Source organism: Bufo bufo, chromosome 8 (assembly GCF_905171765.1).
Source record: "Bufo bufo chromosome 8, aBufBuf1.1, whole genome shotgun sequence".
NCBI classification, from domain to species: Eukaryota; Metazoa; Chordata; class Amphibia; order Anura; family Bufonidae; genus Bufo; species Bufo bufo.
The window spans coordinates 5,010,226-5,032,288 of NC_053396.1; the positions used below are offsets into that span (position 1 = coordinate 5,010,226).

Here is a 22,063-nt window from a genome sequence, read left to right on the forward strand (position 1 = left end):
GTATAATCTGTATGTAGTGAGCTCCCTCTAGTGGTGACTGTATAATCTGTATGTAGTGCGCTCCCCCTAGTGGTGGCTGTATAATCTGTATGTAGTGAGCTCCCTCTAGTGGTGGCTGTATAATCTGTATGTAGTGAGCTCCCCCTAGTGGTGGGTGCATAATCTGTATGTAGTGAGCTCCCTCTAGTGGTGGCTGTATAATCTGTATGTAGTGAGATCCCTCTAGTGGTGGCTGTATAATCTGTATGTAGTGAGCTCCCCCTAGTGGTGGCTGTATAATCTGTATGTAGTGAGCTCCCTCTAGTGGTGGCTGTATAATCTGTATGTAGTGAGCTCCCTCTAGTGGTGACTGTATAATCTGTATGTAGTGCGCTCCCTCTAGGGGGTCACGTTATTGATACTATTTATGGGGGGTTGATGGCACTTTGGCCTGTATTATGGGGGTGCAGTCTGTATTAGTGTGTGGGGGCCAGGCTCCCAGAACATGATTCTTGAAAGTAGCAAAATATGGCCCCCATTATGTGTGCTTCCTCTAGTGCATTATACCAGGTGGTCCCTATATTATTAGTCACCCCTTTGTTCTCACGGCCCGTTTAGTTACGAGACCACCACCCTGGCCTTCAGGGATGACCACCCAGCTTTCCTACTGCCCTGAGCAGCAGATACATCACCCACTCAGGAGAGCCGGATAATTACCCTTGTGGGGGCCATAATGATGACCCTGTTGGTTGTGATCCAGCTTTCCCCTTGACTGATGAGATTTCTGATTTTAGGGGCCGCTCCTCACTACATGTGACCCCTCAGGGGGATCATATTCTCTTATCTCTGGAGACATCAGAGTCTTTGGGATCAGGTAACCGGTCACCTTTCGGAGGATGAGGCTCCAGTATCGGGGGCTCTCCTCCAGTTACTGCCGCACCGGGTGGGAACAGTACGGCCCTTTGTGCGGATGTCCAACCCTCATCCCTCCCTGTTATCAGCCATTATCTCCGGCCGGGGCGGCGGGCTCTGGAGTGGCTGAGACCCCCTCACATGTGGCACGCTGCCTAACCTCCAGACAATCCGTTTTCTGTGCGTCTTGTCTCTTTCAATGCATTCCCATGAGGCGCCCCAAATAGAGCTCCGTGAGAAGGAAATTGGGGGCTCAGGGGAGGGGAGCGCTGGCAGTTCTTCTCTGCACTTTGTATGGAGTCTGCCTTTCATTGTGCTGCAGCTTGGGTGGTGAATGGTGTGGAGGCGCAAATAAAATGTGGGTATATAGCTTTAAGGGAGCTGCCGAATACGATGAGGGGTTCAGACATGAACGTACGGTTACCGGATGCACAGACTCCGCTCAGGGGGGTCCGAAGGTGGGCAGATGCTTCACCATTCATCTTGCAATTGCTCTATTAGGTTAGGAGAAGGCTGACGTGATTGCTATCACTTTATATTACTCAGGATTTATTAGCTTGTATCACGCTGCAGAACATCCCTGTATACCATATATACCTCTGCATATAACCTGGGGCAGGTCGGGCCACTCCTAATCCCAAGCATATAAACAGGGGATAAACGCACTGGAAAGCTTTTACTTAAAGGGCCGGTAACACTAAAGTCCAGATCTTATTACGGTGCAAAAGCGTCTGATATCAGCCATATATGATAAAAATGTATCTGCACTGGAGATATGGGGGCCTCATGTCACTCAACTCATTAATGAACACTGAAGCCGATAGCTGATAACAGGGAGCAATAGACTGTATTCTCCTGTCCTACAGTCATCCTCTCCCCTGAAATGGCTGATAACAGGGAGCAATAGACTGTATTCTCCTGTCCTACAGTCATCCTCTCCCCTGAAATGGCTGATAACAGGAGGCAATAGATTGTATTCTCCTGTCCTACAGTCATCCTCCCCCTGAAATGGCTGATAACAGGGGGCAATAGACTGTATTCTCCTGTCCTACAGTCATCCTCTCCCCTGAAATGGCTGATAACAGGAGGCAATAGATTGTATTCTCCTGTCCTACAGTCATCCTCCCCCTGAAATGGCTGATAACAGGAGGCAATAGACTGTATTCTCCTGTCCTACAGTCATCCTCTCCCCTGAAATGGCTGATAACAGGGGGCAATAGACTGTATTCTCCTGTACTACAGTCATCCTCTCCCCTGAAATGGCTGATAACAGGAGGCAATAGACTGTATTCTCCTGTCCTACAGTCATCCTCTCCCCTGAAATGGCTGATAACAGGGGGCAATAGACTGTATTCTCCTGTCCTACAGTCATCCTCTCCCCTGAAATGGCTGATAACAGGGAGCAATAGACTGTATTCTCCTGTCCTACAGTCATCCTCTCCCCTGAAATGGCTGATAACAGGGAGCAATAGATTGTATTCTCCTGTCCTACAGTCATCCTCTCCCCTGAAATGGCAGATAACAGGGGGCAATAGACTGTATTCTCCTGTCCTACAGTCATCCTCTCCCCTGAAATGGCTGATAACAGGGAGCAATAGACTGTATTCTCCTGTCCTACAGTCATCCTCTCCCCTGAAATGGCTGATAACAGGGAGCAATAGACTGTATTCTCCTGTCCTACAGTCATCCTCTCCCCTGAAATGGCTGATAACAGGGAGCAATAGACTGTATTCTCCTGTCCTACAGTCATCCTCTCCCCTGAAATGGCTGATAACAGGGAGCAATAGACTGTATTCTCCTGTCCTACAGTCATCCTCTCCCCTGAAATGGCTGATAACAGGGGGACAATAGACTGTATTCTCCTGTCCTACAGTCATCCTCTCCCCTGAAATGGCTGATAACAGGGGGCAATAGACTGTATTCTCCTGTCCTACAGTCATCCTCTCCCCTGAAATGGCTGATAACAGGGGAGCAATAGACTGTATTCTCCTGTCCTACAGTCATCCTCTCCCCTGAAATGGCTGATAACAGGGGCAATAGACTGTATTCTCCTGTCCTACAGTCATCCTCTCCCCTGAAATGGCTGATAACAGGGAGCAATAGACTGTATTCTCCTGTTCTACAGTCATCCTCTCCCCTGAAATGGCCGATAACAGGGAGCAATAGACTGTATTCTCCTGTCCTACAGTCATCCTCTCCCCTGAAATGGCTGATAACAGGGGGCAATAGATTGTATTCTCCTGTCCTACAGTCATCCTCTCCCCTGAAATGGCCGATAACAGGGAGCAATAGACTGTATTCTCCTGTCCTACAGTCATCCTCTCCCCTGAAATGGCTGATAACAGGGAGCAATAGACTGTATTCTCCTGTCCTACAGTCATCCTCTCCCCTGAAATGGCTGATAACAGGGGGCAATAGATTGTATTCTCCTGTCCTACAGTCATCCTGTCCTCTGAAATGGTTGATAACAGGGAGCAATAGACTGTATTCTCCTGTCCTACAGTCATCCTCTCCCCTGAAATGGCTGATAACAGGGAGCAATAGACTGTATTCTCCTGTCCTACAGTCATCCTCTCCCCTGAAATGGCTGATAACAGGGGGCAATAGACTGTATTCTCCTGTCCTACAGTCATCCTCTCCCCTGAAATGGCTGATAACAGGGGGCAATAGACTGTATTCTCCTGTCCTACAGTCATCCTCTCCCCTGAAATGGCTGATAACAGGAGGCAATAGACTGTATTCTCCTGTCCTACAGTCATCCTCTCCCCTGAAATGGCTGATAACAGGGGGCAATAGACTGTATTCTCCTGTCCTACAGTCATCCTCTCCCCTGAAATGGCTGATAACAGGGGGCAATAGACTGTATTCTCCTGTCCTACAGTCATCCTCTCCCCTGAAATGGCTGATAACAGGGGGCAATAGACTGTATTCTCCTGTCCTACAGTCATCCTCTCCCCTGAAATGGCTGATAACAGGGGGCAATAGATTGTATTCTCCTGTCCTACAGTCATCCTCTCCCCTGAAATGGCTGATAACAGGAGGCAATAGACTGTATTCTCCTGTCCTACAGTCATCCTCTCCCCTGAAATGGCTGATAACAGGGGGCAATAGACTGTATTCTCCTGTCCTACAGTCATCCTCTCCCCTGAAATGGCTGATAACAGGGGGCAATAGACTGTATTCTCCTGTCCTACAGTCATCCTCTCCCCTGAAATGGCTGATAACAGGGGGCAATAGACTGTATTCTCCTGTCCTACAGTCATCCTCTCCCCTGAAATGGCTGATAACAGGGGGCAATAGACTGTATTCTCCTGTCCTACAGTCATCCTCTCCCCTGAAATGGCTGATAACAGGAGGCAATAGACTGTATTCTCCTGTCCTACAGTCATCCTCTCCCCTGAAATGGCTGATAACAGGGGGCAATAGACTGTATTCTCCTGTCCTACAGTCATCCTCTCCCCTGAAATGGCTGATAACAGGGGGCAATAGACTGTATTCTCCTGTCCTACAGTCATCCTCTCCCCTGAAATGGCTGATAACAGGAGGCAATAGACTGTATTCTCCTGTCCTACAGTCATCCTCTCCCCTGAAATGGCTGATAACAGGGAGTAATAGACTGTATTCTCCTGTCCTACAGTCATCCTCTCCCCTGAAATGGCTGATAACAGGAAGCAATAGACTGTATTCTCCTGTCCTACAGTCATCCTCTCTCCTGAAATGGCTGATAACAGGGGCCAATAGACTGTATTCTCCTGTCCTACAGTCATCCTCTCCCCTGAAATGGCTGATAACAGGGGGCAATAGACTGTATTCTCCTGTCCTACAGTCATCCTCTCCCCTGAAATGGCTGATAACAGGAAGCAATAGACTGTATTCTCCTGTCCTACAGTCATCCTCTCTCCTGAAATGGCTGATAACAGGGGCCAATAGACTGTATTCTCCTGTCCTACAGTCATCCTCTCCCCTGAAATGGCTGATAACAGGGAGCAATAGACTGTATTCTCCTGTCCTACAGTCATCCTCTCTCCTGAAATGGCTGATAACAGGGGGCAATAGACTGTATTCTCCTGTCCTACAGTCATCCTCTCCCCTGAAATGGCTGATAACAGGGGGCAATAGACTGTATTCTCCTGTCCTACAGTCATCCTCTCCTCTGAAATGGCTGATAACAGGGGCAATAGACTGTATTCTCCTGTCCTACCGTCATCCTCTCCCCTGAAATGGCTGATAACAGGGGGCAATAGACTGTATTCTCCTGTCCTACAGTCATCCTCTCCCCTGAAATGGCTGATAACAGGGAGCAATAGACTGTATTCTCCTGTCCTACAGTCATCCTCTCCCCTGAAATGTCTGATAACAGGGGGCAATAGACTGTATTCTCCTGTCCTACAGTCATCCTCTCCCCTGAAATGGCTGATAACAGGGGGCAATAGACTGTATTCTCCTGTCCTACAGTCATCCTCTCCCCCCTGAAATGGCTGATAACAGGGAGCAATAGACTGTATTCTCCTGTCCTACAGTCATCCTCTCCCCTGAAATGGCTGATAACAGGGGGCAATAGACTGTATTCTCCTGTCCTACAGTCATCCTCTCCCCTGAAATGGCTGATAACAGGGGGCAATAGACTGTATTCTCCTGTCCTACAGTCATCCTCTCCCCTGAAATGGCTGATAACAGGGGGCAATAGACTGTATTCTCCTGTCCTACAGTCATCCTCTCCCCTGAAATGTCTGATAACAGGGGGCAATAGACTGTATTCTCCTGTCCTACAGTCATCCTCTCCTCTGAAATGGCTGATAACGGGGGGCAATAGATTGTATTCTCCTGTCCTACAGTCATCCTCTCCCCTGAAATGGCTGATAACGGGGGGCAATAGACTGTATTCTCCTGTCCTACAGTCATCCTCTCCCCTGATATGGCTGATAACGGGGAGCAATAGACTGTATTCTCCTGTCCTACAGTCATCCTCTCCCCTGAAATGGCTGATAACAGGAGGCAATAGACTGTATTCTCCTGTCCTACAGTCATCCTCTCCCCTGAAATGGCTGATAACAGGGGCCAATAGACTGTATTCTCCTGTCCTACAGTCATCCTCTCCTCTGAAATGTCTGATAACAGGGAGCAATAGACTGTATTCTCCTGTCCTACAGTCATCCTCTCCCCTGAAATGGCTGATAACAGGGGGCAATAGATTGTATTCTCCTGTCCTACAGTCATCCTCTCCCCTGAAATGGCTGATAACGGGGGGCAATAGACTGTATTCTCCTGTCCTACAGTCATCCTCTCCCCTGAAATGGCTGATAACAGGGGCCAATAGACTGTATTCTCCTGTCCTACAGTCATCCTCTCCTCTGAAATGTCTGATAACAGGGAGCAATAGACTGTATTCTCCTGTCCTACAGTCATCCTCTCCCCTGAAATGGCTGATAACAGGGGGCAATAGATTGTATTCTCCTGTCCTACAGTCATCCTCTCCCCTGAAATGGCTGATAACAGGGAGCAATAGACTGTATTCTCTTGTCCTACAGTCATCCTCTCCCCTGAAATGGCTGATAACAGGGGCCAATAGACTGTATTCTCCTGTCCTACAGTCATCCTCTCCCCTGAAATGGCTGATAACAGGGGGCAATAGACTGTATTCTCCTGTCCTACAGTCATCCTCTCCCCTGAAATGGCTGATAACAGGGAGCAATAGATTGTATTCTCCTGTCCTACAGTCATCCTCTCCCCTGAAATGGCTGATAACAGGGGCCAATAGACTGTATTCTCCTGTCCTACAGTCATCCTCTCCCCTGAAATGGCTGATAACAGGGGGCAATAGACTGTATTCTCCTGTCCTACAGTCATCCTCTCCCCTGAAATGGCTGATAACAGGGAGCAATAGATTGTATTCTCCAGTCCTACAGTCATCCTCTCCCCTGAAATGGCTGATAACAGGGGCCAATAGACTGTATTCTCCTGTCCTACAGTCATCCTCTCCTCTGAAATGTCTGATAACAGGGAGCAATAGATTGTATTCTCCTGTCCTACAGTCATCCTCTCCCTGAAATGGCTGATAACAGGGGGCAATAGACTGTATTCTCCTGTCCTACAGTCATCCTCTCCCCTGAAATGGCTGATAACAGGGAGCAATAGACTGTATTCTCCTGTCCTACAGTCATCCTCTCCTCTGAAATGGCTGATAACAGGGGGCAATAGACTGTATTCTCCTGTCCTACAGTCATCCTCTCCCCTGAAATGGCTGATAACGGGGGGCAATAGACTGTATTCTCCTGTCCTACAGTCATCCTCTCCCCTGATATGGCTGATAACGGGGAGCAATAGACTGTATTCTCCTGTCCTACAGTCATCCTCTCCCCTGAAATGGCTGATAACAGGAGGCAATAGACTGTATTCTCCTGTCCTACAGTCATCCTCTCCCCTGAAATGGCTGATAACAGGGGGCAATAGATTGTATTCTCCTGTCCTACAGTCATCCTCTCCCCTGAAATGGCTGATAACAGGGAGCAATAGATTGTATTCTTCTGTCCTACAGTCATCCTCTCCCCTGAAATGGCTGATAACAGGGGCCAATAGACTGTATTCTCCTGTCCTACAGTCATCCTCTCCTCTGAAATGTCTGATAACAGGGAGCAATAGACTGTATGCTCCTGTCCTACAGTCATCCTCTCCCCTGAAATGGCTGATAACAGGGAGCAATAGACTGTATTCTCCTGTCCTACAGTCATCCTCTCCCCTGAAATGGCTGATAACAGGGGGCAATAGACTGTATTCTCTTGTCCTACAGTCATCCTCTCCTCTGAAATGGCTGATAACAGGGGGCAATAGACTGTATTCTCCTGTCCTACAGCACGATGCTAGAAACCTGAAAATAATGGAGACTGCAGCGCCATCTGCTGGTCACAACAAGTTGATTGCCCTCCTGCAGGGTCTCCACTCTTCAGTCCTGTGGATCATTGTCTCATCTCCCTATATTATATTAAATTAGGTTTTTTCTCTTTTCTTCTGGGCCATAAGGTGCTGTTACTTAAACCTCTTAAAGCTACAGAGTCAGCATTTTCTCCTGGGATGCGTCACCGAAGAATTTCTGGATGTTCTGAATTTGTGATTTTGTTCCTTATTTTTAAAGAAGTGAGAACATGGAGGAGATGATGAGGACGTTCACCCCGGATCCCAGTGGCTGCTCTGTAATACACATATTACAGCTCAGTATTTGCTGCAGAATGTGAGGGGTCTTTCTGTTTGAGTCAGGGGGTGCATAGGGGAGAGGGGCCCCTCCTGGAGCTGGCTCCTGCCACCACTGATGGGGCCCGCTCCACACTGGAAGACAGGCATGATCATAGAAGGCCGGGCAGTTATACTGGCCATGGTTATTTCGGGGTTACCCCTTGGACTGAAGCAGGGTCATATGCAGAGGGGTGGGGGACCCTTCATGTGCTCACGCCCCCAGTAGCCTAATTCCCACCCATAGCCAGAATGGACACAGACAATCAGGACCCCCCCCCCCCCCCCCTTTCCCTTGATGGGTCTTACCCCCTAAGTGGCACAGACTCCATATTAAAGGGGAACCAAACATGCTGGGAGTTGTAGTTCTCTCCTCTTATACCCCTCTCCATATAATGTCCACTGATGCCCCATAATAACAGTCTTACACACTTCAGTAGTAACGACTGTCACAAGAGAAGAAGATCTGATAGGACGGGGGATTTATCGTGGCAGATTTAGTACTCTGTAATCTATCATAGTTCCACATGGTAGTAACCCAGCTTTCCCAGGAAACTGAAAGACAAATCTGTCCCACTATGGCACCATTTAGGAATAGGGAGGGGGATTTATTTTGGCAGATTTAGTATTCTGCAGTCATCACAGTTCCACATGGTTGTAACCCAGCTTTCCCAGGATCCTCAAACACAGTGAGGTGGCACTATTTAGGAGTGAGAAGGGGGATTTTTCTTGATAGATTTAGAAATCTCCAGACTTAATTAAAGATCCATATGGTAGTAACCCAGCTTTCCCAGGAACCTGAGCGGGGAGTAGGGCTGCGGCTATCGACTATTTTTGTAATCGAGTATTCTATTGATCGAGTACTCTAATAACAAAAAACAAATTAAAAGAACATTTTTCTTTATAAAAACTCACCAGCTGCCCACCAGCTTGCCCCCCCCCCAGTGCCATCAGCTGCCACCAGCTTGCCCCCCCCCCCCCAGTGCCATCAGGTGGCCCCCCGCTGCCCCCTCAGTGTCACCAGCTGCCCCTCCTGGCCATGTCCCCAGCGCCAGTGAGATAAAATACTTACCTCTCCTGTAGGGGCGCCGCTACACAGCTCGTCCATCTTCTTCTCCGTCACACAGCGGCGGGTCACAGTGCACGCTTACGTGTACTACGTCCTGACGAGGTGTCAGGGCTGAAAGTGCAGCACGGTGCGGGCGACCACGGAGCGGTGAGTAATAGCAAGCTCTTCACTCCCGCTCCGTGGTCAAAAATTTGCATAGAGGATTTTTTTGTGCCGAATTACTCGATTCAATCAAAGTAATCGTTTCAGCCCTAGTGGGAGGGGGATTTTTTTGGTAGCTTAAGGCCCTTTTCACACGAGCGAGTTTTCCGCGCGGGTGCAATGCGTGACGTGAACGCATTGCACCCGCACTGAATCCCGACCCATTCATTTTTTATGGGGCTGTGCACATGAGCGGTGATTTTCACGTATCACTTATGCGTTGCGTGAAAATCGCAGCATGTTCTATATTCTGCATTTTTCACGCAACGCAGGCCCCATAGAAGGGAATGGGGCTGAGTGAAAATTGCAAGCAAGTGCGGATGCGGTGCGATTTTCACGCACGGTTGCTAGGAGGCGATTGGGATGGGGACCCGATCATTATTATTTTCCCTTATAACATGGTTACACGGGAAAATAATAGCATTCTGAATACAGAATGCATAGTACAATAGGGCTGGAGGGGTTAAAAATAAATAAAAAATAATATAACTCACCTTAATCCACTTGCTTGCGCTGCCGGCATCTCTTCTGTCTTCTTCTTTGCTGTGCACAGGAAGAGGACCTGTGGTGACGTTACTGCACTCATCACATGGTCCGTCACATGATCCATCACCATGGTAAAAGATCGTGTGATTGACCATGTGATGACCGGAGTGACGTCATCAAAAGGTCCTATTCCTCAAAGAAGAAGACAGAAGAGATGCCGGCTGCGCGAACATGTTATAAGGGGAAATAATAAAATCTACAAAACACCGAACCCAAACCCGAACTTCAGTGAAGAAGTCCGGGTCTGGGTACCAAACATGCCGATTTTTCTCACGCGCGTGCAAAACGCATTACAATGTTTTGCACCCGCGCGGAAAAAACGCAAACATGGAACGCAATCGCAGTGAAAACTGACTTGTTTTAGTGTCAAAATCGCACCATTTTCCCTGAACGCATCCGGACCCAATCCGCAACGCCCGTGTAAAAGGGGCCTTAGAATTCTGCAGTCTATTATAGATCCACATGATGGTAACCCAGCTTTCCCTGGAACCTGGAAGACAAATCTGTCCCACTATGGCACCATTTAGGAATGGGAAGGGGGATTTATCTTGGTAGATTTATTACCCTCCCGACTCCTTTACAGATCCACATGGCGGTATTTTATACTGTTAGTAACTAGGACGTACGTTATCTCGTATCCAGGACGTACGCTCTCGCTGTGTGGAGGTACGTTATCCCGGCTGATCCCAGCCCCCTCCTCGGGGACTTCCTGGCTGAGGTGAAGGAGGGGGAGAAGACAGGGCTGCAGCCTGAGAGGACAATCCATTGCTTTTCATTGATGTTGTGTTTTGTTGGTTGCTCTTTTTTTGGCTTTAGTTCCTCTTTAACCCTTTCTTTATCTTTCCAGCATCATGATGTTTGAAGGAAAAGCCTATGAAGCCCCCCCAAAACCCGTGGGCCCCCCACCCAGAAGAGACATCAGCAGCCTGCCATAAACCAGCCGCCTCCGGCCTCAAAGCCAAGTCTGCGACCAAGAACTGTGACCAGCCAAGTGCCTTCTGAGCGACCCCCGGGCGTCGCCCCCTAGAGCATCCATTATTTATTACAGGGACGTCTGGTCCTCGCGCTGTAAGATAACATTACAGTCTTCCCCACAGCTGTGCGAGCCGTTAGAGTGCCAGCTCTTGGGGCGTGGACCAGTGTAGAACGAAATTGTGTTTCTTTCCGTTTTCTTCTCTGTTTTCTTCATAATAATGTATATTTTGTAAAGAGCCGTCTATACTATTCAGTGTCCGGGGTTTTTATTATAGCTTGTGCTTAGATCTCTGCTTGCTGTCAGTGAACACGCGGCTGCAAACCTGATCATGTCCAGGAGTCGTGACAGTGTACCCCATCTCTCACTTTCAATGACTTCTGTATGTCTCCATTCACTGACAGCAAACGGAGATGGACAACAGAGAGGCTTCAGATGCCGGAGATCTTACACATCTGAGGGAGGCCATATTTCTAGGGCACGTTTTTGTGGTGTTCCCCTTTAAATCAGTGCAGCTCTCTAAGCGATACAAGAAATGGAGGTTGGGCTCCGACAACTTTCATGGAGTTGTCAGCCTTCAAGACCCGGCTAATGTCCTATAGACAGGGCAGTGATCCAATACTCCAGTCACATCCAGAGCTGCAGTCAGAATTTTACCCTACTATCCCACAATGCACTGCATCATGGGAAACGCAGCTCTTTTCAGACGTTCCTAAAAGACTACACCTCCCACCGTGCAAAGCGGCCAACCAATCAGGGGATCAGCAGTGAGCTGCCGCCGATTGTGAATGCAGCTTTGGATGTGACTCGAGTAAAGCAGAGGATTATTGTTGCTCACTGGATACAACTGTAACAAACCCTCAGCAGTGATAAGAATTGGGTTTACTGGTGGGGGAGAAGAGCCTGGACTGGAGTGTCTGCGGTGCTGGAGGAGGGGGGTTGTAGTTCCTCTTTGTGCCGGCTGCAGAACATCGCACCGCTTCCTCAGTGTCCGCTGACGGAGGAGATATGAAGTGGAAGCGGGATGTTGTGTAATCCGTCACTTCTCCAATCTTATTATAGACGGGCGAGATATCATCAATGGGGGGGGGGGGGGTGCCCTCTAATAACCCCCCCTCCCCCCAAACACAGCAGTCTTCTTTGGAGGTGTGGTTGTGTCAGGCTCCTCCCCATTACGGTGTATGGCCAGGCAGGACTAGGAACACTCTAATGGCGGCCATATTGGTCGGCACTCAGCTTTCCTGACCAGATCTCACCTGGAACCAAACTTCTCCTCCTCACACCTCCCCCCCCCTCCCCCAAGATATATTCCAGTGAGTTCCATCACACTTTCTACTCCAGTCGCATCCAGAGCTGCATCTACAAATCTCTCAGACTCAGTCCGCATTCTGCAAACGCAACGAGCATCACATTGTTGGGGCGCGACACTCTGCAGGACGTAGTCACAACATCTCCAGCAGCGCAGTGAACCAAGTGAGGAGGAGGATGACAACTCCCACCATGCGCTACAACACAGCAAAGTCTATATCAGAGGCCTCCAGCTACGGGGAAACTACAACTCCCAGCATGCCCCGAGGCCAGGCGGCAATAAACCAATGTAAAATGTAAGAATTTAGTCTGGATTGAAGCAAAATCTGAAAACTGAGTGAAGATCGCCATCTAGTGGCCGTAATGAACAATTACAGGCGCTATATCTATCACTCGTGCCCATCCTGATCCTCCTGGTTCATGGAGACCACACAGAAGGCTAACAGGAAACGACAGGTCAACGGAGAACCCAGCAGAAATGTAGATAGACCTCGCCTGTGCCTTGGCAGCCATGATCATCTAATCCAAGCCTCACCCCCCTATCTCTGTGACCCCCTTATACGTCCTCCTCATCTGTCTAATGACTGCCGCCACCTGCTGGAGGTCGTAGTTATAACCAGTATAATAAATGCTGCCACCTGCTGGAGGTCGTAGTTATAACCAGTATAATAAATGCCGCCACCTGCTGGAGGTCGTAGTTATAACCAGTATAATAAATGCCGCCACCTGCTGGAGGTTGTAGTTATAACCAGTATAATAAATGCCGCCACCTGCTGGAGGTCGTAGTTATAACCAGTATAATAAATGCTGCCACCTGCTGGAGGTCATAGTTATAACCAGTATAATAAATGCTGCCACCTGCTGGAGGTTGTAGTTATAACCAGTATAATAAATGCCGCCACCTGCTGGAGGTTGTAGTTATAACCAGTATAATAAATGCTGCCACCTGCTGGAGGTTGTAGTTATTACCAGTATAATAAATGCTGCCACCTGCTGGAGGTCGTAGTTATAACCAGTATAATAAATGCCTCCACCTGCTGGAGGTCGTAGTTATAACCAGTATAATAAATGCCGCCACCTGCTGGAGGTTGTAGTTATAACCAGTATAATAAATGCTGCCACCTGCTGGAGCTCGTAGTTATAACCAGTATAATAAATGCTGCCACCTGCTGGAGGTCGTAGTTATAACCAGTATAATAAATGCCGCCACCTGCTGGAGGTTGTAGTTATAACCAGTATAATAAATGCCGCCACCTGCTGGAGGTTGTAGTTATAACCAGTATAATAAATGCTGCCACCTGCTGGAGGTCATAGTTATAACCAGTATAATAAATGCTGCCACCTGCTGGAGGTTGTAGTTATTACCAGTATAATAAATGCCGCCACCTGCTGGAGGTCGTAGTTATAACAAGTATAATAAATGCCGCCACCTGCTGGAGGTCATAGTTATAACCAGTATAATAAATGCTGCCACCTGCTGGAGGTTGTAGTTATAACCAGTATAATAAATGCTGCCACCTGCTGGAGGTTGTAGTTATAACCAGTATAATAAATGCCGCCACCTGCTGGAGGTTGTAGTTATAACCAGTATAATAAATGCCGCCACCTGCTGGAGCTCGTAGTTATAACCAGTATAATAAATGCTGCCACCTGCTGGAGGTCGTAGTTATAACCAGTATAATAAATGCTGCCACCTGCTGGAGGTCGTAGTTATAACCAGTATAATAAATGCCGCGACCTGCTGGAGGATTTAGGTAAAACCAGTATAATAAATGAAACTACTGCAACACGACAGTCACAAAAAATCCAGTCGCAGTTGTGACACCATTGAAGTTCCATGATGACACGTGCAGCCAGACCCTAAGTTAAGCCCCATTCACAGGAACGTATATTTTAGCGGATCAGATGCAGACCCATTCACCTCTACGGTGCTGCAAAATTGCGGACAGCCCACCCCGCCCACAAAAAATACAGAACGCGTCATATTCGTTGAACCGGCATTGTTACAAAAAAGAAAAAACAAATGCAACGCGGATTATCCGTATTTTTTGTGCATCCGCAAAATACAAAGTCATGTGACTGCACCCTTAAAGGAGTTTTCCAAGAATTTCATACTGACGACAATCCTCTGATTAGTGGGCGTCCGACACCCGGGATCCTCGCCGATCAGCTGTTTGAGAGGGCACTGGATCTCCTGTAAGCGCCAAAGTCTTCTCTCTGCTTTTGCTAGGTCAGCGACGTCATGTTCATCGGTCACTTGGCCTAGGACAGTGATGGTGAACCTTATAGAGACCGAGGGCCCAAACTACAACCCAAAACCCACTTATTTATAATAAAGTGCCAACAATTTTCCCTGAATACTACAGTCCAGTATAGTATATCTTCCATGTACTTTATCATTAGCTATAATATCCTGCCTGCATTCAGTGCGCTGCCTGTGCCGTACATAGTGCGCCCTGCGCTGCCTGTGCCGTACATAGTGCGCCCTGCGCTGCCTGTGCCGTACATAGTGCGCCCTGCGCTGCCTGTGCCGTACATAGTGCGCCCTGCGCCGTACATAGTGCGCCCTGCGCTGCCTGTGCCGTACATAGTGCGCCTGCGCTGCCTGTGCCGTACATAGTGCGCCCTGCGCTGCCTGTGCCGTACATAGTGCGCCCTGCGCTGCCTGTCATGTACATAGTGCGCCCTGCGCTGCCTGTGCCGTACATAGTGCGCCCTGCGCTGCCTGTGCCGTACATAGTGCGCCCTGAGCTGCCTGTGCCGTACATAGTGCGTCCTGCGCTGCCTGTGCCGTACATAGTGCGCCCTGCGCTGCCTATGCCGTACATAGTGCGCCCTGAGCTGCCTGTGCCGTACATAGTGCGCCCTGCGCTGCCTGTGCCGTACATAGTGCGCCCTGCGCTGCCTGTGCCGTACATAGTGCGCCGTGCGCTGCCGGTGCCGTACATAGTGCGCCCTGCGCTGCCTGTGCCGTACATAGTGCGCCCTGCGCTGCCTGTGCCGTACATAGTGCGCCTGCGCTGCCTGTGCCGTACATAGTGTGCCCTGCGCTGCCTGTGCCGTACATAGTGCGCCCTGCGCTGCCTGTGCCGTACATAGTGCGCCCTGCGCTGCCTGTGCCGTACATAGTGCGCCCTGCGCTGCCTGTGCCGTACATAGTGCGCCCTGCGCTGCCTGTGCCGTACATAGTGCGCCCTGCGCTGCCTGTCATGTACATAGTGTGCCCTGCGCTGCCTGTGCCGTACATAGTGCGCCCTGCACTGCCTGTGCCGTACATAGTGCGCCCTGCGCTGCCTGTCATGTACATAGTGCGCCCTGCGCTGCCTGTGACGTACATAGTGCGCCCTGCGCTGCCTGTCATGTACATAGTGCGCCCTGCGCTGCCTGTCACGTACATAGTGCGCCCTGCGCTGCCTGTCATGTACATAGTGCGCTGCCTGTGCCGTACATAGTGCGCCCTGCGCTGCCTGTCATGTACATAGTGCGCCCTGCGCTGCCTGTCATGTACATAGTGCGCCCTGCGCTGCCTGTCACGTACATAGTGCGCCCTGCGCTGCCTGTCATGTACATAGTGCGCTGCCTGTGCCGTACATAGTGCGCCCTGCGCTGCCTGTCATGTACATAGTGCGCCCTGCGCTGCCTGTCACATACATAGTGCGCACTGCGCTGCCTGTGACTTACATAGTGCGCCCTGCGCTGCCTGTCATGTACATAGTGCGCCCTGCGCTGCCTGTGCCGTACATAGTGCGCCATGCGCTGCCTGTGCTGTACATAGTGCGCTGCCGGTGCCGTACATAGTGCGCCCTGCGCTGCCTGTGAAGTACATAGTGCGCCTGTGCTGCCTGTGACGTACATAGTGAGCCCTGCGCTGCCTGTGCCGTACATAGTGCGCCCTGCGCTGCCAGTGCCGTACATAGTGCGCCCTGCGCTGCCAGTGCCGTACGTAGTGCGCCCTGCGCTGCCAGTGGCGTACGTAGTGCGCCCTGCGCTGCCTGTGCCGTACATAGTGCGCCCTGCGCTGCCTGTGCCGTACATAGTGCGCCCTGCGCTGCCTGTGCCGTACATAGTGTGCCCTGCGCTGCCTGTGCCGTACATAGTGCGCCCTGCGCTGCCTATGCCGTACATAGTGCGCCCTGCGCTGCCTGTGCCGTACATAGTGCGCCCTGCGCTGCCTGTGCCGTACATAGTGCGCCCTGCGCTGCCTGTGCCGTACATAGTGCGCCCTGCGCTGCCTGTGCCGTACATAGTGCGCCCTGCGCTGCCTGTGACGTACATAGTGCGCCCTGCGCTGCCTGTGCCGTACATAGTGCGCCCTGCGCTGCCCGTCACGTACATAGTGCGCCCTGCGCTGCCTGTGACGTACATAGTGCGCCCTGCGCTGCCCGTCACGTACATAGTGCGCCCTGCGCTGCCTGTCACGTACATAGTGCGCCCCCTGCGCTGATGAATGGCAGGAAAAGTCTAAGGAATATTGGTACACCATAGACTTTTTCCGTGCCATAGGTTCGCCATCACGTGGCCTAGGAGCAGCTGATCCCCATTGAAGTGAACAGGGCTGAGCGGAATACCAAGCACGGCCATTAGGTGGAGGTGTTGAATATAACCAGTATAAACAATACTGCCTCCTGCTGGAGATATTTAGTAATAACAGTATATTCAATACTGCCACCTGCTGGACGTATTAGTTATAACCAGTATAATGACTGCTGCCACCTGCTGGACGTATTAGTTATAACCAGTATAATGACTGCTGCCACCTGCTGGGGGTTTTCAATATAACCAGTATAAACAATAGTGCCACCTGCTGGACGCGGGCTCGGACTGGCCCACAGGGGTACAGGGGAATCCCCCGGTGGGCCCCTAGGCTCCCACCCCCTGCACAAGTGGCACATAATACATAAGATTTACTGCACTATATACATATATTCAATGTACAGCACCTCAACCAGCTTATGTTCATGTAAAAAACTTGTTAGATTATTTATTATATTTGAATGTATCCGTACTGGTGGGCCCCCAAAATACATTTTACTGATGGGCCCTAGGTACCCCAGTCCGACGTATCAGTTATAACCAGTATAATGACTGCTGCCACCTGCTGGACGTATTAGTTATAACCAGTATAATGACTGCTGCCACCTGCTGGACGTATCAGTTATAACCAGTATAATGACTGCTGCCACCTGCTGGACCTATCAGTTATAACCAGTATAATGACTGCTGCCACCTGCTGGGGGTTTTCGTTATAACCAGTATAAACAATACTGCCACCTGCTGGACACACTAGGGAGGGTTATGGCGCCCACTGCTGGAGAATCTCCCCGAGGCGGGCGAGGCCCCGTACAGCAGGATCCCGCAGCCCCCTAAACCGGAGCGCCGCTTCTCTCCGCCGCGCTCACGGTATTCGGCCGCCATTTGAGGCGGAGGAGGCCGCGCGCCGGGTCGCAGGGCCGATGACGTAGCGGTTCGCGCCGCGCGCATTTACTGCGTCACTCCGCGACGTTTTGCGCGCTAATTGTGAGTCTCAATGGAGGATGATACAGATGTCCCTCAGGAAAGGGAAACCAAGGTAACCGGGGGCCCCCAGAAGTTAGGGCCCGGACCGCCGACACCCGGCTGGGGCCCGTGCTGGCTGATATAGGCTTATACCGCTCCCCATGTGATATTATATAATCACCAGAGATAAGCGGCGCCTCCTTCCTGACTGATTTATAAATCTGCCCCCCACCCACCTGCAGGAGGCGCCCTCACCCCCAGAACGCCCTCCTCACCCGCTGCTTTATATGCGTTGTCTCATCTCTGCTTGCTGTCACTGAATGTACATCCAGTAACCCCCCTCCTGACCCTGTACTTCTCGCAGCAGAGGTTTTGTTCCCGTAGCGTCCAGTGTAGACGGTCCTCAAGGAGCTGATGTGCCCTGCGCTGATGGTTTGTTACAGTGTGTCAGTCCTGAGAACTTTGATGATTTTTTTTAATAGGATTTCCAGTTCCGTCAACTGAAAAAGAAGCGGATCTTCCCGGTGCCGCCGGATCTGCCCAAGGAGCGCTCGAATCTTCTGGCTGTCTCCAACAAATATGGCTTCCTGTTTGCAGGCGGTCCGACCGGGCTGAAGATTTTTCGGACAGATGATGTCCTCGTCCCAATTAACCCAGGGGAGGACCCCAATAAAATTGGTAGGAGGAAGAATGAATGACTGGTTTCTTAAAGGGACGGTACATGCTGGTGCATCTTGCTGCGCAGCAGGGGCGGACATACCGCCTGTGCAGCCGGTTCAGCTGCACAGGGGCCCAGCGTGGGAGGGGGCCCTCCACAGGACGCACAGACAGCTGATTGTAATGGTGAAGCAGAGAGCCGCGCGCATGTAGAAGGGGCCCACCTCACTATCTGACGTCAGTCTCAGGGGGGCCGGGGAAGCGCATCCTGAGCTGCATCTGCCATCGTGTGAATGGGTTAAAAGTGTTGCCCAGACACGCAGGGGGTCATTTATTAAGACCAGTGTTTTAGACACCAGTATTAACCCCTAAACTGGAAGTGGTTCTGCTGATGTTATGAAGAGGCGCCGGCTTCTCCATAACTGCAGTGTAAATGCATATCATCCAGACGGAGTCCTGACCCCTTCATTTCAATAGGTCTGTGTGAGGAGGCGTATGTCTGTCAATAACTACTGTGAGGGGGCACATATCTGGGCATAACTACTGTGAGGGGGCACATATCTGGGCATAACTACTGTGAGGGGGCACATATCTGGGCATGACTACAGTGAGGGGGCACATATCTGGGCATGACTACAGTGAGGGGGCACATATCTGGGCATGACTACAGTGAGGGGGCACATATCTGGGCATGACTACAGTGAGGGGGCACATATCTGGGCATGACTACAGTGAGGGGGCACATATCTGGGCATAACTACTGTGAGGGGGCACATATCTGGGCATGACTACAGTGAGGGGGCACATATCTGGGCATGACTACAGTGAGGGGGCACATATCTGGGCATAACTACTGTGAGGGGGCACATATCTGGGCATGACTACAGTGAGGGGGCACATATCTGGGCATGACTACAGTGAGGGGGCACATATCTGGGCATGACTACAGTGAGGGGGCACATATCTGGGCATAACTACTGTGAGGGGGCACATATCTGGGCATAACTACTGTGAGGGGGCACATATCTGGGCATAACTACTGTGAGGGGGCACATATCTGGGCATAACTACTGTGAGGGGGCACATATCTGGGCATAACTACTGTGAGGGGGCACATATCTGGGCATAACTACTGTGAGGGGGCACATATCTGGGCATAACTACTGTGAGGGGGCACATATCTGGGCATAACTACTGTGAGGGGGCACATATCTGGGCATAACTACTGTGAGGGGGCACATATCTGGGCATAACTACTGTGAGGGGGCACATATCTGGGCATAACTACTGTGAGGGGGCACATATCTGGGCATAACTACTGTGAGGGGGCACATATCTGGGCATGACTACTGTGAGGGGGCACATATCTGGGCATGACTACTGTGAGGGGGCACATATCTGGGCATGACTACAGTGAGGGGGCACATATCTGGGCATGACTACAGTGAGGGGGCACATATCTGGGCATGACTACAGTGAGGGGGCACATATCTGGGCATGACTACAGTGAGGGGGCACATATCTGGGCATGACTACAGTGAGGGGGCACATATCTGGGCATGACTACAGTGAGGGAGCACATATCTGGACATGACTACAGTGAGGGGGCACATATCTGGACATAACTACTGTTAAGGGGCACATATCTGGGCATGGCTACTGTGAGGGGGCACATATCTGGGCATGACTACTGTGAGGGGGCACATATCTGGACATGACTACTGTGAGGGGGCACATATCTGGACATGACTACTGTGAGGGGGCACATATCTGGACATGACTACTGTGAGGGGGCACATATCTGGACATGACTACTGTGAGGGGGCACATATCTGGACATAACTACTGTGAGGGGGCACATATCTGGGCATGACTACTGTGAGGGGGCACATATCTGGACATGACTACTGTGAGGGGGCACATATCTGGACATGACTACTGTGAGGGGGCACATATCTGGACATGACTACTGTGAGGGGGCACATATCTGGACATGACTACTGTGAGGGGGCACATATCTGGACATGACTACTGTGAGGGGGCACATATCTGGACATGACTACTGTGAGGGGGCACATATCTGGACATGGCTACTGGTGAGGGGGCACATATCTGGACATGGCTACTGGTGAGGGGGCACATATCTGGACATGGCTACTGGTGAGGGGGCACATATCTGGACATGACTACTGTGAGGGGGCACATATCTGGACATGGCTACTGGTGAGGGGGCACATATCTGGACATGACTACTGTGAGGGGGCACATATCTGGACATGGCTACTGGTGAGGGGGCACATATCTGGACATGGCTACTGGTGAGGGGGCACATATCTGGGCATGGCTACTGGTGAGGGGGCACATATCTGGGCATGGCTACTGCGAGGGGGCACATATCTGGGCATGACTAATGCGAGGGGGCACATATCTGGGCATGACTACTGCGAGGGGGCACATATCTGGGCATGGCTACTGCGAGGGGGCAGGATGCACAGTCACAAATCAGCAGCGGAGCCCTTATCCAGGAGTAGGTTCAGTCTCCTTAAAACAGTCAAACCCACCAGTAGTTGCAGGGACGGCGCTGACACCAGCGGTAATAGACACAGCGCAGACGTCAGCACGCGCTCCAGCGGTAATAGACACAGTGCAGACGTCAGCACGCGCTCCAGCGGCCGCCGCTATAGATCCACTCCTATGGACGTCTCCTGCAGCGTCTGGATACCAACCGAAAACTTCAATGTACGGCACCGATTCCTTCACAAGACAAAGAGACACCAAGCGCAAAACCCAAGTGGTAACAGTAAGTATCCAATTTATTGTACTTACAACGTCCATGTGATAAAAGACATTTCATAAAATCGCACAGGGTGTCTTTTATCACATGGACGTTGTAAGTACAATAAATTGGATACTTACTGTTACCACTTGGGTTTTGCGCTTGGTGTCTCTTTGTCTTGTGAAGGAATTGGTGCCGTACATTGAAGTTTTCGGTTGGTATCCAGACGCTGCAGGAGACGTCCATAGGAGTGGATCTATAGCGGCGGCCGCTGGAGCGCGTGCTGACGTCTGCACTGTGTCTATTACGGCTGGTGTCAGCGCCGTCCCTGCAACTGCTTGTGGGTTTACCTATGGTCTGTGTTTATTTCTATATGTGTGGTTGGGGGCCCGGGCACATTCTTTGCACAGGGGCCCTCTGCTGCCAGTGTCCGCCCCTGCTGCGCAGGGTCCATTTAAATCCATGCAGTTGCTGTCTAAGATGGCGGCACCCCTTTAAATGGTTGTCTGTTGTAGTCATTGTTAGCTAATAAAGTTTTTCTTGTTGAGCAGAGGAGGCTCCTCCGGGGATTGAAGTACCGACGAGGCACCGGGTGCACCACGTGGCTCTGAGCTCTGACAACCTCACCCTGTCTGTCTGCACGTCGTCCGCTGACTGCGGCTCCTCTGTCGCCTTCTATGACATCCGAACGCTTGTGGGCGAGGTACGCCCTACACCCCGTTAATGACTGAGGGCAACCACACGTACTGTTGGCTAGGAATAGTCACATGACTGCTGGCTTCTGTTCCGCGGGGGGGATTTTCATTGCTTCATTAGTTTACTGTTCTCAGTGCATCTAATGCAGGGATCTGCCACCTATGGCGCTCCAACTGTTGTGACACCACAACTCCCATTATGCCCTGAGAGGCTGCGGCTCTGAGAG

The 22,063-nt window shown here is 50.7% G+C and overlaps 2 protein-coding genes across 3 annotated transcripts in view; both read left to right on the forward strand.

Annotated features, from left to right (window-relative positions):
* AIF1L (allograft inflammatory factor 1 like) overlaps nucleotides 1–11,155 on the forward strand; it is a 44,405-nt gene extending 33,250 nt beyond the window's left edge. The window contains exon 6 of the mRNA XM_040405813.1: nucleotides 10,779–11,155. Within this exon, the coding sequence (XP_040261747.1) occupies nucleotides 10,779–10,866 (88 nt within the window). The 3' untranslated portion in view covers nucleotides 10,867–11,155. The remainder of the gene's footprint in view (nucleotides 1–10,778) is intronic.
* Nucleotides 11,156–17,478: 6,323 nt separating this feature from the next.
* The window catches only part of NUP214 (nucleoporin 214), a 34,751-nt gene continuing 30,166 nt past the window's right edge, over nucleotides 17,479–22,063 (forward strand). Inside the window, exons 1-3 of one of the 2 annotated variants that reach the window (XM_040442085.1) lie at nucleotides 17,479–17,781; nucleotides 18,191–18,386; nucleotides 21,693–21,844. In XM_040442085.1, the coding sequence (XP_040298019.1) occupies nucleotides 17,740–17,781; nucleotides 18,191–18,386; nucleotides 21,693–21,844 (390 nt within the window). In that variant the 5' untranslated portion in view covers nucleotides 17,479–17,739. The remainder of the gene's footprint in view (nucleotides 17,782–18,190; nucleotides 18,387–21,692; nucleotides 21,845–22,063) is intronic. The other variant, XM_040442084.1, reaches the window with a different exon arrangement.